This window comes from Euleptes europaea, chromosome 18 (genome assembly GCF_029931775.1).
Source record: "Euleptes europaea isolate rEulEur1 chromosome 18, rEulEur1.hap1, whole genome shotgun sequence".
Classification (NCBI taxonomy): Eukaryota; Metazoa; Chordata; class Lepidosauria; order Squamata; family Sphaerodactylidae; genus Euleptes; species Euleptes europaea.
Window position 1 is genome coordinate 37,043,328 of NC_079329.1, and position 13,012 is coordinate 37,056,339.

General features: G+C 46.1%; 1 protein-coding gene across 1 annotated transcript in view; it reads right to left on the reverse strand.

Moving 5' to 3' along the window:
- Positions 1-13,012, reverse strand: part of SCN4A (sodium voltage-gated channel alpha subunit 4) — a 123,691-nt gene that overhangs the window by 82,458 nt on the left and 28,221 nt on the right. The window contains exons 10-12 of the mRNA XM_056863972.1: positions 7,907-8,062; positions 3,497-3,620; positions 1,794-2,032 (exon numbers count right to left, since the gene is read on the reverse strand). Of these exons, the coding sequence (XP_056719950.1) occupies positions 1,794-2,032; positions 3,497-3,620; positions 7,907-8,062 (519 nt within the window). The remainder of the gene's footprint in view (positions 1-1,793; positions 2,033-3,496; positions 3,621-7,906; positions 8,063-13,012) is intronic.

The window sequence follows — 13,012 nt, forward strand, 5'->3', positions numbered from 1 at the left end:
AGCTGTTCTGCAGTCAAGAGAGGAGAGAGCCATTGAAAAAAGGTCTCCAGCTAGGGTTGCCAGCCTCCTGGTGGTAGCTGGAGATCTCCCACTATTACAACTGGTCTGGACTCTCCAATTGCAGAAGAGCTGTGTCTGTTGAAGGAGAGCTGCTGGGCCAGAGGAATCCTTCAAACTTAGTTGAACAGAATGGTGGGAATAACAATATGGAAGTAGAAAGTTCAGGAAAGGGGTCTAAAACAACTTTGAGGCAAGTCTTTTAAAGGGCTAGGGGCACGTGTGGCATGCTGCCTTGTACCATTTGGAAAGCAGAGCTTAGCTCCCCCTTCCTTCCTCCTATCAGCTGCAGGCAGAGCACCCAGAGGGATACTTCGCCCACATCCTCCCCGCAGTGCCCCCTTTGAACGGCTCGAAGAGGGTTTGTTTCTGATCCAGTTTAATGGCAGAAGCCCCCCCAAAGTCCACAAATGAAGGGGCTTCCTGCTGTCCAGATGGGGGGAAATCCCTGTGAGGAAGACGCCCTACTGAGTCCATGGGGTCAGCTCCCACTGCTTTCCCTGTTTCTGCACTGGAACCATGGGGGATGGATGCCACTCACTGCCATTGCTTCCATGGGCAAGTGGGCAAACCAGCAAACTGGAAGGGGCAAAGAGCAGCCAAATGGGCTGGGACTGTTTCTTTATTTCACATTGTTCATACCACCTCTTTTAGAGGAGGCTGATGATTAAAACCATGACTTTCCCATGCTGATTCAAGGAAAACAAAACCATTAGGGGATCCAGGAGAGACAGTGAGGTACATTACATGCTCTTAGTTCTCAGTAGGGTGGCCAGGTCCCTCTTCGCCACTGGCGGGAGGTTTTTGGGGCAGAGCCTGAGGAGGGAGTTTGAACAGAGAAAGTTCCCCCTGAAGAGGCTTGTAAGAAACATGTAGGGGTACTTTATGTATTCAATTTTATTCCCTTGAACCATTCATTGTTTTTGGCTTCCATTTTGTTTTGGTGCAGCCCCCTCTCTTTTCGCTTTTGAACCTAGCAATAAAATTACTGGGAGTATGATAGAGGTTTGCAGAATTGTAAACGGTTTGCAAAAAAAAACCCTTTCCATTGCTCTCAAGCCACTACAGCAGTGAGTCATTCGGTTACTGGAATAGGCGGTATTGCTGCAAACAATGCCTAACCAATGTACAAAATGGACAACGGTTGGTAGCATCGATGACTTTTGTAAATGGCTGAAATTAAGGGTTGCTAGTCTGTGAAAGACTTTCAGCCATTGCAGCTGCAATGGAAGAAGAGGAGGAAGAAGAAGAAAAAGAGTTGGTTTTTATATGCCGACTTTCTCTACCACTTAAGGAAGAGTCAAACGGGCTTACAGTTACCTTCCCCCTCCCCACAACAGACACCCTGTGAGGTAGGTGGGGCTGAGAGAATGTGACTAGCCCAAGGTCACCCAGCTGGCTTCATGTGTAGGAGTGGGGAAACTAACCCAGTTCACCAGATTAAAGTCCACTGCTCATGTGGAGGAGTGCGGAATCAAACCCGGTTCTCCAGATCAGACTCCACCCCTCCAAACCACCACTCTTAACCACTATACCATGCTGGTAACCATCTCTATGTTGCTCCACTCAAGAGCTTCCTAAGGGCATCTTGTTGGTCAATAATGGGGAAAAGGTACCACCACTTTCCCCCATGGCCGTTCTTACTTTCTTATGGTACCAGGGCTCACCCCTCCAGCCTTCTGAGCTCCCTGACGACCAAGCCAAACTTCAAAGAAGAGAGAGCATGATGTTCTCACCAGGTTGCCCACACCCAGCACATTGTTGAACTCCTCAGTCATTGGGTAGTGTTCCATGGCCATGAAGACAGTATTGAGGACAATGCAGATGGTGATCCCCAGATCCACAAAGGGGTCCATGACGAAGAGCTTGACATAATGCTTAAGCTTTACCCACGGTGGGCAACAGTTCCACACAAGGACCGCGTGGGCAAACTTGTACCACCAGGGCGGACACTTCTGGTGTGCCTCCTCCAGCTCTGAAAGTAAAAACAACGAGGCAAGCAACCAGTGACTTAGGGCCACCTTGAAGCAATAGGTCAGTGAAATCAATCAACCAGCTTTAATTGCAGATTAAAATTCTTCCCAACTGACATCAAGCAGGGGGGCTTAAGCAGTACTCTTAAAAGGGCCAGCCTCTGGGAAAGGGTTGCCAACCTCCAGGTACTAGCTGGATATCTCCTGCTATTACAACTGATCTCCAGCTGATAGAGATCAGATCACCTGGAGAAAATGGTCGCTTTGGCAATTGGACACTATGCCGTTGAAGTCCCTCCCCTCCCCAAACCCTCCTCAGGCTTCGCCCCCAAAACCTTTCACCGGTGGCAAAGAGGGACCTGGCAACCCTGCTCTGGGAGGCTGCACAGATGCACTGGATTCTTCCTAAATTCAGTGAAAAAGCAAGGAAAAAGACTATCTTTCCTTTCCGTTCACATCCAATGCTAGAAGGTATTTCCCTTCAGAGGAAAGCCACTAGTTCCTTTTAGCAGTACAGGCCACTAAGGGGGACCATCCTCTGCACACTCCACACCTGTAGTGAAATTTTTTTGCCGTCAAATCACAGCTGGTTTATGGCGACCTCCATAAGGTTTTCAAGGCAAGGGACACTGGGAGGTGGTTTTGCCATTGCCTGCCTCTGCCTCGTGACCCTGGTATTCCTCGGAGGTCTCCCATTCAAATACCAGCCAGGGTCAGGGCTGAGAGTGGGTGACTGGCCCAAGGGCACCCAGCAAGCTTCCATGCCAGAGCCACTAGTAAATCACTAAGAGACAGCAGAATCATCCCACAGAAAAGGACCTTTGTCTACAGAACATGAAAGAGGGACGCATGAGAATTAAGGAGGGAGAAGATGCCCCGTGGGGCAGAGTGGTAAGCTGCAGTACTGCAGTCAAAGCTCTGGTCATGGCCTGAGTTCGATCCCCACGGAAGTCGGTTTCAGGTAGCCGGCTCAAGGTTGACTCAGCCTTCCATCCTTCCGAGGTTGGTGAACTGAATACCCAGCTTGCTGGGGATAAAGTGTAGACAACTGGGGAAGGCAATGGCAAACCACCCCGTGAACATAGTTTGCCTAGTAAACGTCGGGATGTGATGTCACCCCATGCGTCAGCACAGGGGACTACCTTTACTTTTAAGATGGAAAAGGACACCAAAAGAGCATGAAACAAAAGGAAATGGGGCAGACATAGTGTCAAAATGGGTGTGAGGAATATTTGCTGCTAGTCTTAGAAATCTAGAGAAGGTCCTAACCTCCTCTGCAATTTCTACTGGCTAGTGCTTGCACAGGGGACCTTTTCCTTTACCTTTAATGTCATATTAATCGATCTTTCTTTATTTTTTAAGTGTTAACTCAGAACAAAATTCAAAGTGATAAATATTATAAAAACCGATTGCCTTTTTATTTAAAAAAACATCTGAAGTCAGTCCAAAGCCGCAGCTAAATGTACCTTCCAGGGTGTTGGAGACGATACTGAGCGCACTTTCTGCTCGCTTCTGCAAACCGGTCCCATCCTGATTGCCCACTTGCAGGTGGTTCTGGTCAGACTTCACATGCTCCTCCAAAGGGTCTGACTGCAACAAACAAAGAAGTTCCAGAGTAAGAGGAGGATTCAGTGGCCACCTCGAGGACTCTGAGTTGGGTGGAAAGGTGGTGTAGAAAGCGTTAAAACAAACAAACAAATAAATAAAATTTAAAAATACAACGTGGTGTAGTGGTTAAGAGTGGTGGACTCTAATCTGGAGAATCGGGTTTGATTCCCCGCTCCTCCACATGAGGGGCAGACTGTAATCTGGTGAACCGGGTTAGTTTCTCCACTCCTCCACATGAAGCCAGCTGGGTGACCTTAGGCTAATCACAGTTCTCTGGACTATCTCAGCCCCACCTACCTCACAAGGTGTCTATTGTGGGGAGAGGAAAGGAAGGTAATTGTAAGCCGGTCTGAGTCTCCTTAAAAAGTAGAGAAAATCAGGGTATAAAAACCAACTCTTCTTCTTCTTAAGAAAAAGGTACGGCTCTGGTGCTTGGGAGGAATGAAGCTCAATATAGGTCTTTTAAGTGGTGCCCGGGGTGGGGGGGTCAGGCCAGGATTCAGCCTGTGTGGCACCACTCTGCTCTGGCCAAAGGAAGAAGTGAGACCAGCCATATATTTTTATCTCACCCTACCTCCCCCCAGCATCCCACATCTGGAAGCCAACTTTTGATCCCAATCAACTTCTCAGACCACATGGTGTTTGACCTGCAGAAAAGGATTACGTTTTTGTCATTAAAGCTAAGGAATTAAGATTAGGCTAAGTGGCCTGATATCCCTGAGAACAATGACCCACACTATCCAAAGGGTGTCTCTATGAAACTCAACTGAATTCTGGTCACGATTAAAGACGGGCCCTTGCAAGATAATAACCTACCCTCCCAGAACATTCCCTTACAATGTATGCTTCTCCAGAAGCCTAATCAAACACACAGTTAGGTGTGCCAGACGTTAATCATACCTGCTTGACAGGTAACTCAATTGTTTAAGCCAGATCCATCTCCCCTTCCCATGACACCAGCAAGAGATATCCCACACTGGCATCTCTCAAAAGCTTATGCTACTGGATTCAAATTGAACTGGTTGCACTAACAATTGTTTACTTTATTGTCGAAGGCTTTCACGGTCAGAGTTCATTGGTTCTTGTAGGTTATCCGGGCTGTGTAACCGTGGTCTTGTAATTTTCTTTCCTGACGTTTCGCCAGCAACTGTGGCAGGCATCTTCAGAGTAGTAACACTGTTACTACTCTCAGTGTTACTACTCTGAAGATGCCTGCCACAGTTGCTGGCGAAACGTCAGGAAAGAAAATTCCAAGACCACGGTTACACAGCCCGGATAACCTACAAGAACCAATTGTTTACTTTGTTTACTGATTGCTTATTCCCCAAACATTTTGCAGTTTTGAATTTATCTAGTTATTTTTAGCATAGTTTCCCAAATCAAGTACATTACACTGACTTTTCAACTTGCCTTCCATTCTTTGCTTCTTCTTGGTTGTTTTTTGTGTTTGTGAAGAAATGCTTTGCATCCCAGAACTTCCATCGATGGGTGTTATCGCATGAAGGCAAATTGTGTGTCCTCACCGCCCGTAAATTAATCCGTTTAGGAAATTCCTCCCCGCACTTCCCCATGCTGACGCTTTCAACACTGGGCCCAAGACGTAACATTTTCCCTACGCACCAGGTCTTGTGTAACGTGTTTTTCGAAAGGGGAGGAGCGGGAGAGCACCGCGTCATTGAAACATGGCAGTGCTTTACCGCGCCCCCCTTTTTTTAATTCCTCCATGCATGGGTGTTAACGTTGGAACGTGGTGGTTTAGGGCCAAAGAACCATTGGGCCAAAGAGATTGGCTGGCTACCCCGTGCTTCTTAATTCGTACTTTACTTTTTTTTAAGCTTCTTGTGGGAAGTGAAGAAAAAGAAATTGATTTATAGAGCTGGACTGTTTGTGCCAAAAGCCCTATGTCTTTTTGTTCTTTGGTCCCTACATTCCTTCCTCCCAATGCTAGACTCAAATAACTGGGTTAAAAAAAAAAAGAGGAAGTGGAAGGAGGTGAAATGGCTGCAGGGAAACATGAATTGGAAAGGGGGGTGGAGTCAGCGAAGGGTAACATGGGGAAAGTGGGTGTTGAGGTTGGGATTCGCAGCAAAGCTCTGAACCCTTCACACCTACGGAGAAGATGTCATGGAGTCAAAGGGAAAAAATAATTTGCGGGAAAAGGGTTTCTGGAAAGTACGACTTTTTTGCGCTTTGGAAATGGCTCCACAACCAAACGGGGGGGAAAGGTGTGTTGAGTCCTGAAAATACGGCTTTTATACAGCCTGGAAAACGTTTTGGACACTTGGTGTGTTAACCCCCAATATTTACTATAAATGGGTGTATTTTACCCATGCTCAGTGATTTCTAATTGCCTTTTCCTGGCTAACAGGACATGAAGGAAAATTGGGTTGGGTAGGACTTATCTGCCCTGTCCTGGATGGCCCAGGCAAATCGAATCTCGTTAGATCTCCAAAGCTAAGCAAAGTCAACCCTGGTTAGTACTTAGAGGGGAGACTACCAAGGAAGACTGTGGTTGTTATGCAGAGGCAGGTAATGGCAAGCCACCTCTCAATGTCAGTTGCCTTGGAAACCATACAGGATCACCGTAAGTCAGCTGCGACTTGATGGCACATTCCATGACCGCCATGCCTGATCTATGGCCATTTCCGCACCATTCGCTTAGAGCATATTATCCTCGTGTTCGACCTGCAAGGTTTGACTACGAATTCCAAATTTCTGTCTGCATTTCACCATTTTCTCTGTTGCATACCTTCTTCTCAAGAAACTTTTTCCCTGTCCACACCTTCTAGGAAAAGGACAATGACATTGCGAATGCCCAAGCCACTCCCCCCCTCTTCCCCTCCCCTTTTTTTGTTTTTATGCATGCCCTTAGCGTTGGTGCGATGGTGCGCTGTGATTGGCTGCCATCTCACCAGGTTACTTTTTTTGTTTTTTTCCCTTCGCTAATTTTGTGTGCTTTTTGTGTTCCTATGCCGTTTTGAGAATCGCTTCTTTTGCATGGCATGGAGAAAGACCCTAACCACAATGTCCATGCAAGACATTCCCTCTCCTCCTCCACAAACAATAACTGAGCCGCCGTCCTGTCACGGTTATTACAATGCTCCAGCGTTCCTTCACTAGTAAGAATTCAACAAAAGGAAGCTTGCCCATGTGATTGTATGGTGTGGGAACCATTTCAGAGAATGCAGAACTGGTTGCCAATGCAGGGAGATGCCTCCGGTTCACAGCTTGGGTTGCAGTGTTGGTAGCTCATGCTGCCAATTAAGAGGTTCTTGCAGCCTCCTTCGACTGCTCTCCCTCTCTGGCCCACTCCCTCCCTGCCTCACACGTATGCCACCCTTCTTGGTGATCCTTGCCCCCACTTTAAGGGGTCACTTCCCTCTCCAATGGCATTGTGCCCAAACACACCCTAAATCCTATCCACAGATCACAAGATAATCCTGCTCAATAGTACACTGCAGCACACAGGCAACCTTGGAAGCGTTTACACTGCAGGTAGGGTTGGGCCAGGTTCTCGATGGCCACTGGTAGGGCATGGGGGGATAGGGTTGCCAGATCCAGGTTAGGAAACTCCTGGAGATTTGAGGATGTAGCCTGGGGAGGAGGACAGGGACCTCAGTGGGGTACAATGCCACAGAGTCCACCCTCCAAAGAATCCATTTTCTCCAGGGGAACCGATCTCTGTAGTCTGGAGATGAGCTGCAATTCCGGGGGATCCCCAGGTCCCACCTGGAGGCTGGCATCCCTAACTCCAGGAAACTGAGGGAAATAGAAGCAGGCCCACACACCTCTGATGGGAGAAGCACACTCGATTGGATACCACTGTCAGGGCTTTGTGCTCTGATCAAAGAGTGCCATGCTACAAATTGTATGGCCTTGTACAGCCTACAGTTAAAATCCTTCATCAAACCATTTCCAGTACATCTCCTTAAAGTAATTATAAAAATGGGGAGTTTCTCATTTCCCAGCAAGTGGTTGGAAGGGTTTTGGCCGGCATGACAGTCCTTTCACCCTTGCACTGGGACCCTCTACATTAGGGTTGGCAACCTCCAGGTACTAGCTGGAGATCTCCTGCTATTAGAACTGATCTCCAGGCGATGGAGATCAGTTCACTTGGAGAAAATGGCTGCTTTGGACATTGGACTCCATGGCATTGAAGTCCCTCCCCTCTCCAAATCCTGCCCTCCTCAAGCTCCACCCCAAAAACCTCCCGCTGATGGCGAAGAGGGACCTGGCAACCCTACTCTACATACATACATACAACACACCTCATCTATTGTGGCCGATCGCTGCAACACCAAGTGTGGTATGACCCGACCTTTGCAGTCCTGGTCGCTGGGTGCCTCTTGGTCAGAGTCCCCCGTCTTTTTCTTCTCCACTACGATACTCTCTGCAGAGCTGCTGTTTGCTGCTTGTTCTTGAAGCTGCAAAGACACCATAGAATTTGGTTAGAAAATGCATGTGACAGCCCCTCCCCCCAGTGGGGGGGAGGAGGTTTGAGTACAACAGAGTTTTTGCTTTTCAAAGCAAGAAGAGCAACTATATACAGGAGGGGCTGTGAAGGCTGTACTGGATGGATTTTTGACACTTAAGCTCAGGTTCTTCAGACCCATAGGCTGGACTCGTCTGGGCTTGTCATTGTCTCGGATCGTCTGGAACGCTGTGGCCTCCAAGCGCCTGTTTTTCTTTCTGAAAGCACGGGACACTGGGCATGTTGTGGGGTACATGTTGTCTCCATTGTCATTTATGCTTGTAGCGAAAGAAGTTACGTGACTTGGTGTCTGAGAGCTTCCTCCACCTACAATCCCTAGGGTGACCCAACCTAGCTCTAATCTTTGAGCGTATGGGGTACCGGGAGGTCCTTTGAGGAGTTTGTAACACCGGAGCATTTGGGGACAGTCCATTCCCAACAAGATCATAATCTGTGCATTGGGATCCAGGTCAGGAACCTGACTGGCTATTGGTCTAAGATGAGGATAGCGATATGCGATGTCTGGCGTAGCGATCTGGTCACGTCTGTTCGGGAGAGCACTGCACTCCAACAGTGGTGGCAAAGCGAACTGGGTTCCACCTGCGAGAGGCTGGATCTGGAAACCAAAGGCCTTTCTCCCTGCTGTTTGCATATCACCAGCACACATGGACAGGGTAAACTGTGTCTCATTCCCCTTTAGTCCAAAAAACTTGAAGAACTGGTTCGGCGAAGGACCGGTTGCTCTGTCCATCCAGCCCTATGTTCATCTTTATGGCCCTTTCTGGGGCTACCTCGTCTAATCCATTGACAGCGAGAACTGATGGCGGGGACAGTCGCCTGAATGCAGACTTCATCCTCGGAAAGATCAAACTACCACCGAGCTGGTCAGACACCAAGGATCCGTCATTCACCCATGGTCCTCCAATCACCACCACTGCTGAAGTACCAAAACATGTAGATGGTGGAATTCATAGGATTCCAGGCGGGGAGTATGCTGCCCCCAGATAGATTTTTTTAAATAAAATTTTTATTATTTTCCAAAATTATTAATAAAAAGGTTTAACAATAACATATATTGAATAGAAAAAATTGACTTCCCCTGCTTCTCCCTCTATCCTGTAATAGACTTGTAATCTCTTTTGCATAAATTTCTAACCCTAATACCATTGTTAATAATCATTAATTATTAATCACTTAATTATTATATTTTCTATAAAAAACCAAAAAAAGAAAAAAGAAAAGAATTTAATTAATAACATCACATAAGGAGAAAAAAGAATAAGATTAAAAAAGGAAGAACAATATTAAATCTCCCTAGTAAAAATGGATTAGTATAGTAAGAAGCATATAATTATTTCTAGTGAAAATTAGTTAATTTGTAAATCCTCCATTTCTCCCTAACACTCATTTATTGCATGACATTTCTAGTAGATTAATTTTTTATGTAATTCCATTTCCATTATAACCAATCCATTTAGTCAGTTACTTGTCAATTTTAACCAGCAGGAAAAAAACCAGACTCTTTTAAATTAATCTCTTTATCCTGAATTTCCAGCATTTCTGTCTTTTCCACATTTGAAATAGTTGACGCAAGGCATCCTTCTGCAGATGGAGCATAGTAGATCCATGTTCTCATTGAGGTGAATGAGGCTTTTATTTCTTTGGTTTCTTCTAAAATAATGTTCAGTTTCTGAATAAGACCTTGAAATGAAGTGTTCATCAAATCCATGAATTGTTCCATCTGTTGAATCATATTTGCCATCAATGCCATGATTGCACCTCCAAACTTTCCTATTAAAGTTCAGTGAAATCCAGGCAGATTCAAGATGAGTAACAGGGAGGTACTACAGGAATCAAAGTCATAAACCTTCCTTCTTTGTAGTCAGAGGCTTAGGAATCATTTACTGGTTACACACTGATATCAGGCTGATATTCCAAGTTCTCTGACTTTCTCGCGATGCTAGACTGTTGCCAGGAAGGACGTGGCAGGAAGTATTTAATTAAAAAGACTGTCCTTGAGTTGGGGGGATCTCCACTCCTCCCTCCCCTTAATACGTAATAGTTCCTGATTGGCAATTAAAGTGTCTTTCAAAAGTCTTAGCTGTTATGTTTTCCCACTGATCAAGTTGATAAATCTCCTGGCAAGTTATTGATGCTTTCTTGGTTTTAAAAAGTCATTTAAAGGTTGAGTGGGGAGAGACAGATTCAACAGATAAGCATAAGAATTTCCTGGGACTTCCAGATCCAGGTAAAACAAAAGAGGTCTTTCAAACTTACTCAGATGTCAGAAGAGCAGGTATAGTTACTTATATAGTTGCCAGATGTAGATAGGTAGGGGGGAATGAAGCCAATTAAAATTCCAAGAAGCGTCTTCGGTGATGTAGTACTCCATAGCGGGCGGAACTGCTACTGGGTCTCCAAGTCGTAAATCTCAGAGATTCCAGGAGTTAACCGCACAACGAGGCTGCAGGAGATTTCCTGTTACCCGTTCCACTGTTTAGGAATAAGGGGGGCACGATAGCTCCCTTATTTACGACATTCTTGGTTCCCCTTCCCGGAGCTCCGGGGGAGGCGACTGCTCCACTCCGCTGCCCTAGCGGAAGTCCGCCCCCAGACAGAATTAGTAGCTTTCTAGTATTTGTAGGCTTGCAGTTCATGTTGTATTAGTAATATGCTAGGAAATAGTACTTGCCCTTTTAGAAAAGTGCATGTTAGTTTTAGGAAACCCCAGTAGTCACATGTCCTTGTATTAGTTTACTGATTGGTCAGGCATAAGGCTCCAACTTGCCTGGGAAAAAGCGCCTTTTTTATTGTAAATGAGACTGGAGGAGCAGAGAGGCAGAATTCATTATTCTTTCACTGATATGGACTTTCATCTAAAAAAGGTCTGCAGATGCCTTATATTCAGGTGTGAGTAACACTGAACTGTTTTGGATGTATGCAGATTGCAAAATAAAGAATGATTGAAAACCAGGTAGCTTCCAGTTGAACACTTATCTTGCGAAGGGTCTTAACTACTAGCCCCTGGCCAGGAATAGGAGTGTATATGATCCCAACACTGGGGCTCTCCGCATGGGATTCTTTTGTTGGTTCTGGCCCCGTACGGCTTCAATTTAGCCTCAGTTTTCCACACACATTTTTGTGCCTTTAGTTTTCGCTTGTTCTTTTGTTTTGTTTTTTCTTCCAGTTCTTTTGAGAACACTTGTACCCCAGGCTTTTTCTGGGAGTCAATTTTGCATCGCCTTTTTCCTCATGCGCAATGTTTGTCAGTTTTTTTGTCCCACCTACTCCAACCAACCTCCAGTGTTTGATGATTGGACTGTTACTAACGTGAAACCACTCCCTCGCCTCCCCCTCCCCCTGAAGATGAGTGGTTTTGTTTTTTATTTTTTTAAAATACAACCCTTATATTGATATAAACATGCATCCCCCGGAAAAAAAAATTAGGTTTAGCAAGTTCGTTGAATTCCCAGCTTTCATTTTTTTAAAGGAAGTCTCTAGCCTCTTCCCTTTGCAGAGATATGCCTTTTCCCTTATATCTCTGCAAGGGAAACAGCTAGAGATTTACTTTAAAAAAAAATGAAAGCTGGGAATTGTTTTTAGAATGTATTCTCAGGGACAAAATCTTTCCATATATGTAAGTGGTCAATTTACAAATTACCAAATCCTTGTATTTGTTGAGCGATGGCATCAACGTGAGACGTTCAGTGGGAATTTTGCGTCTCCCAGACAAGAGCTCTTTTCTCAGAGCACCTGAGCAGAAACGGTGGCCACTTTCCTTCTCCTCCCTTCCCCTCTATTTTCTCCTCCTTAAACCCAGCCGCTGTGTTAGCGAAACCATGTTAAGTACACACATTTTGCAACAGAAGAAATAGCAACTCTGCAGGGCCATTTAAGGAGAAGAAAACAGTGTGGAGGGGAAGGGTGCAGCCCTCTCTCCCCATCCCATGAGAAGAAAGGGGCTTTCGTGAGTAGTTGGGGAGGCACAAAACTCCCACAGAATAGCTGATTCAATGTCCTCATGTCATCCACCAACAAACACGTGTAGTCTAGCAGAACCGCAGTTCTGTAAAATGTTAATCATCAGTGCAATTTGCTTCAAGCCTGCAGCCCAGTTTCCTCCTCAGCCCAAAATAATATCCCGTCAGGAAACAGAAAATCCACCTCCAGATACTGAAACATTAGAAGGCCCCCATATAGAGGCACCAATCTGCATCTGCCTTTATAAGTGAGGACACAGTTTGCCCAGCCCAAAAATTAGATTTGAAAGGGTGGCTCAGGGTCAGGAAGGCGGAAGCAGCTGGCCAGACAAGAAGCTGTTATGGAACATCAGCATGCTGGAGATGCCTTCCTCTTAGGGGTTTTTTTAAGAACAGAAAAGGACACCCAAGGCCGGAAGAGAGGTTGACATAACAGGTTGGGATCCAGAAAGGGAAAGCGATGTAAATCAGGTTCCCAGGCAGGGGTCACTCTGCATCCACCTTGAAAAATATGCCCTGGTCCTCATACCCATGACAGAAAGCTTCTTCATAAGACTCTTTTGGCACTGAGCTGTCCAGGGTTTCAATCAAATTACGGTGAAGGAGACGGAAACATTGGCCGTTTATGCAGGGCTGTTTCCCCGCGGTCACCCCTGCCGACTGCTCTGGGGTTTCATTTTGATTATGCACACCTTTACCGACCATCAAAGGTCGCCTGGCTCTCCCTGCACATTTCCGCGCATTTTGCCTTGTTTTCCAGATTCTTGCCAGAACACATCCAGAAAACACGGGCAAAATGCTTGGAAACGCGCAGGGAGAGCGAGGCAACCTCGGACAGTCGGGAACGGCATGCATAATCAAAAGGAAGCACCGGAGCAGTCAGCGAGGTGACCGTGAGGGAAACAGCCCTGCATAAATGGCCA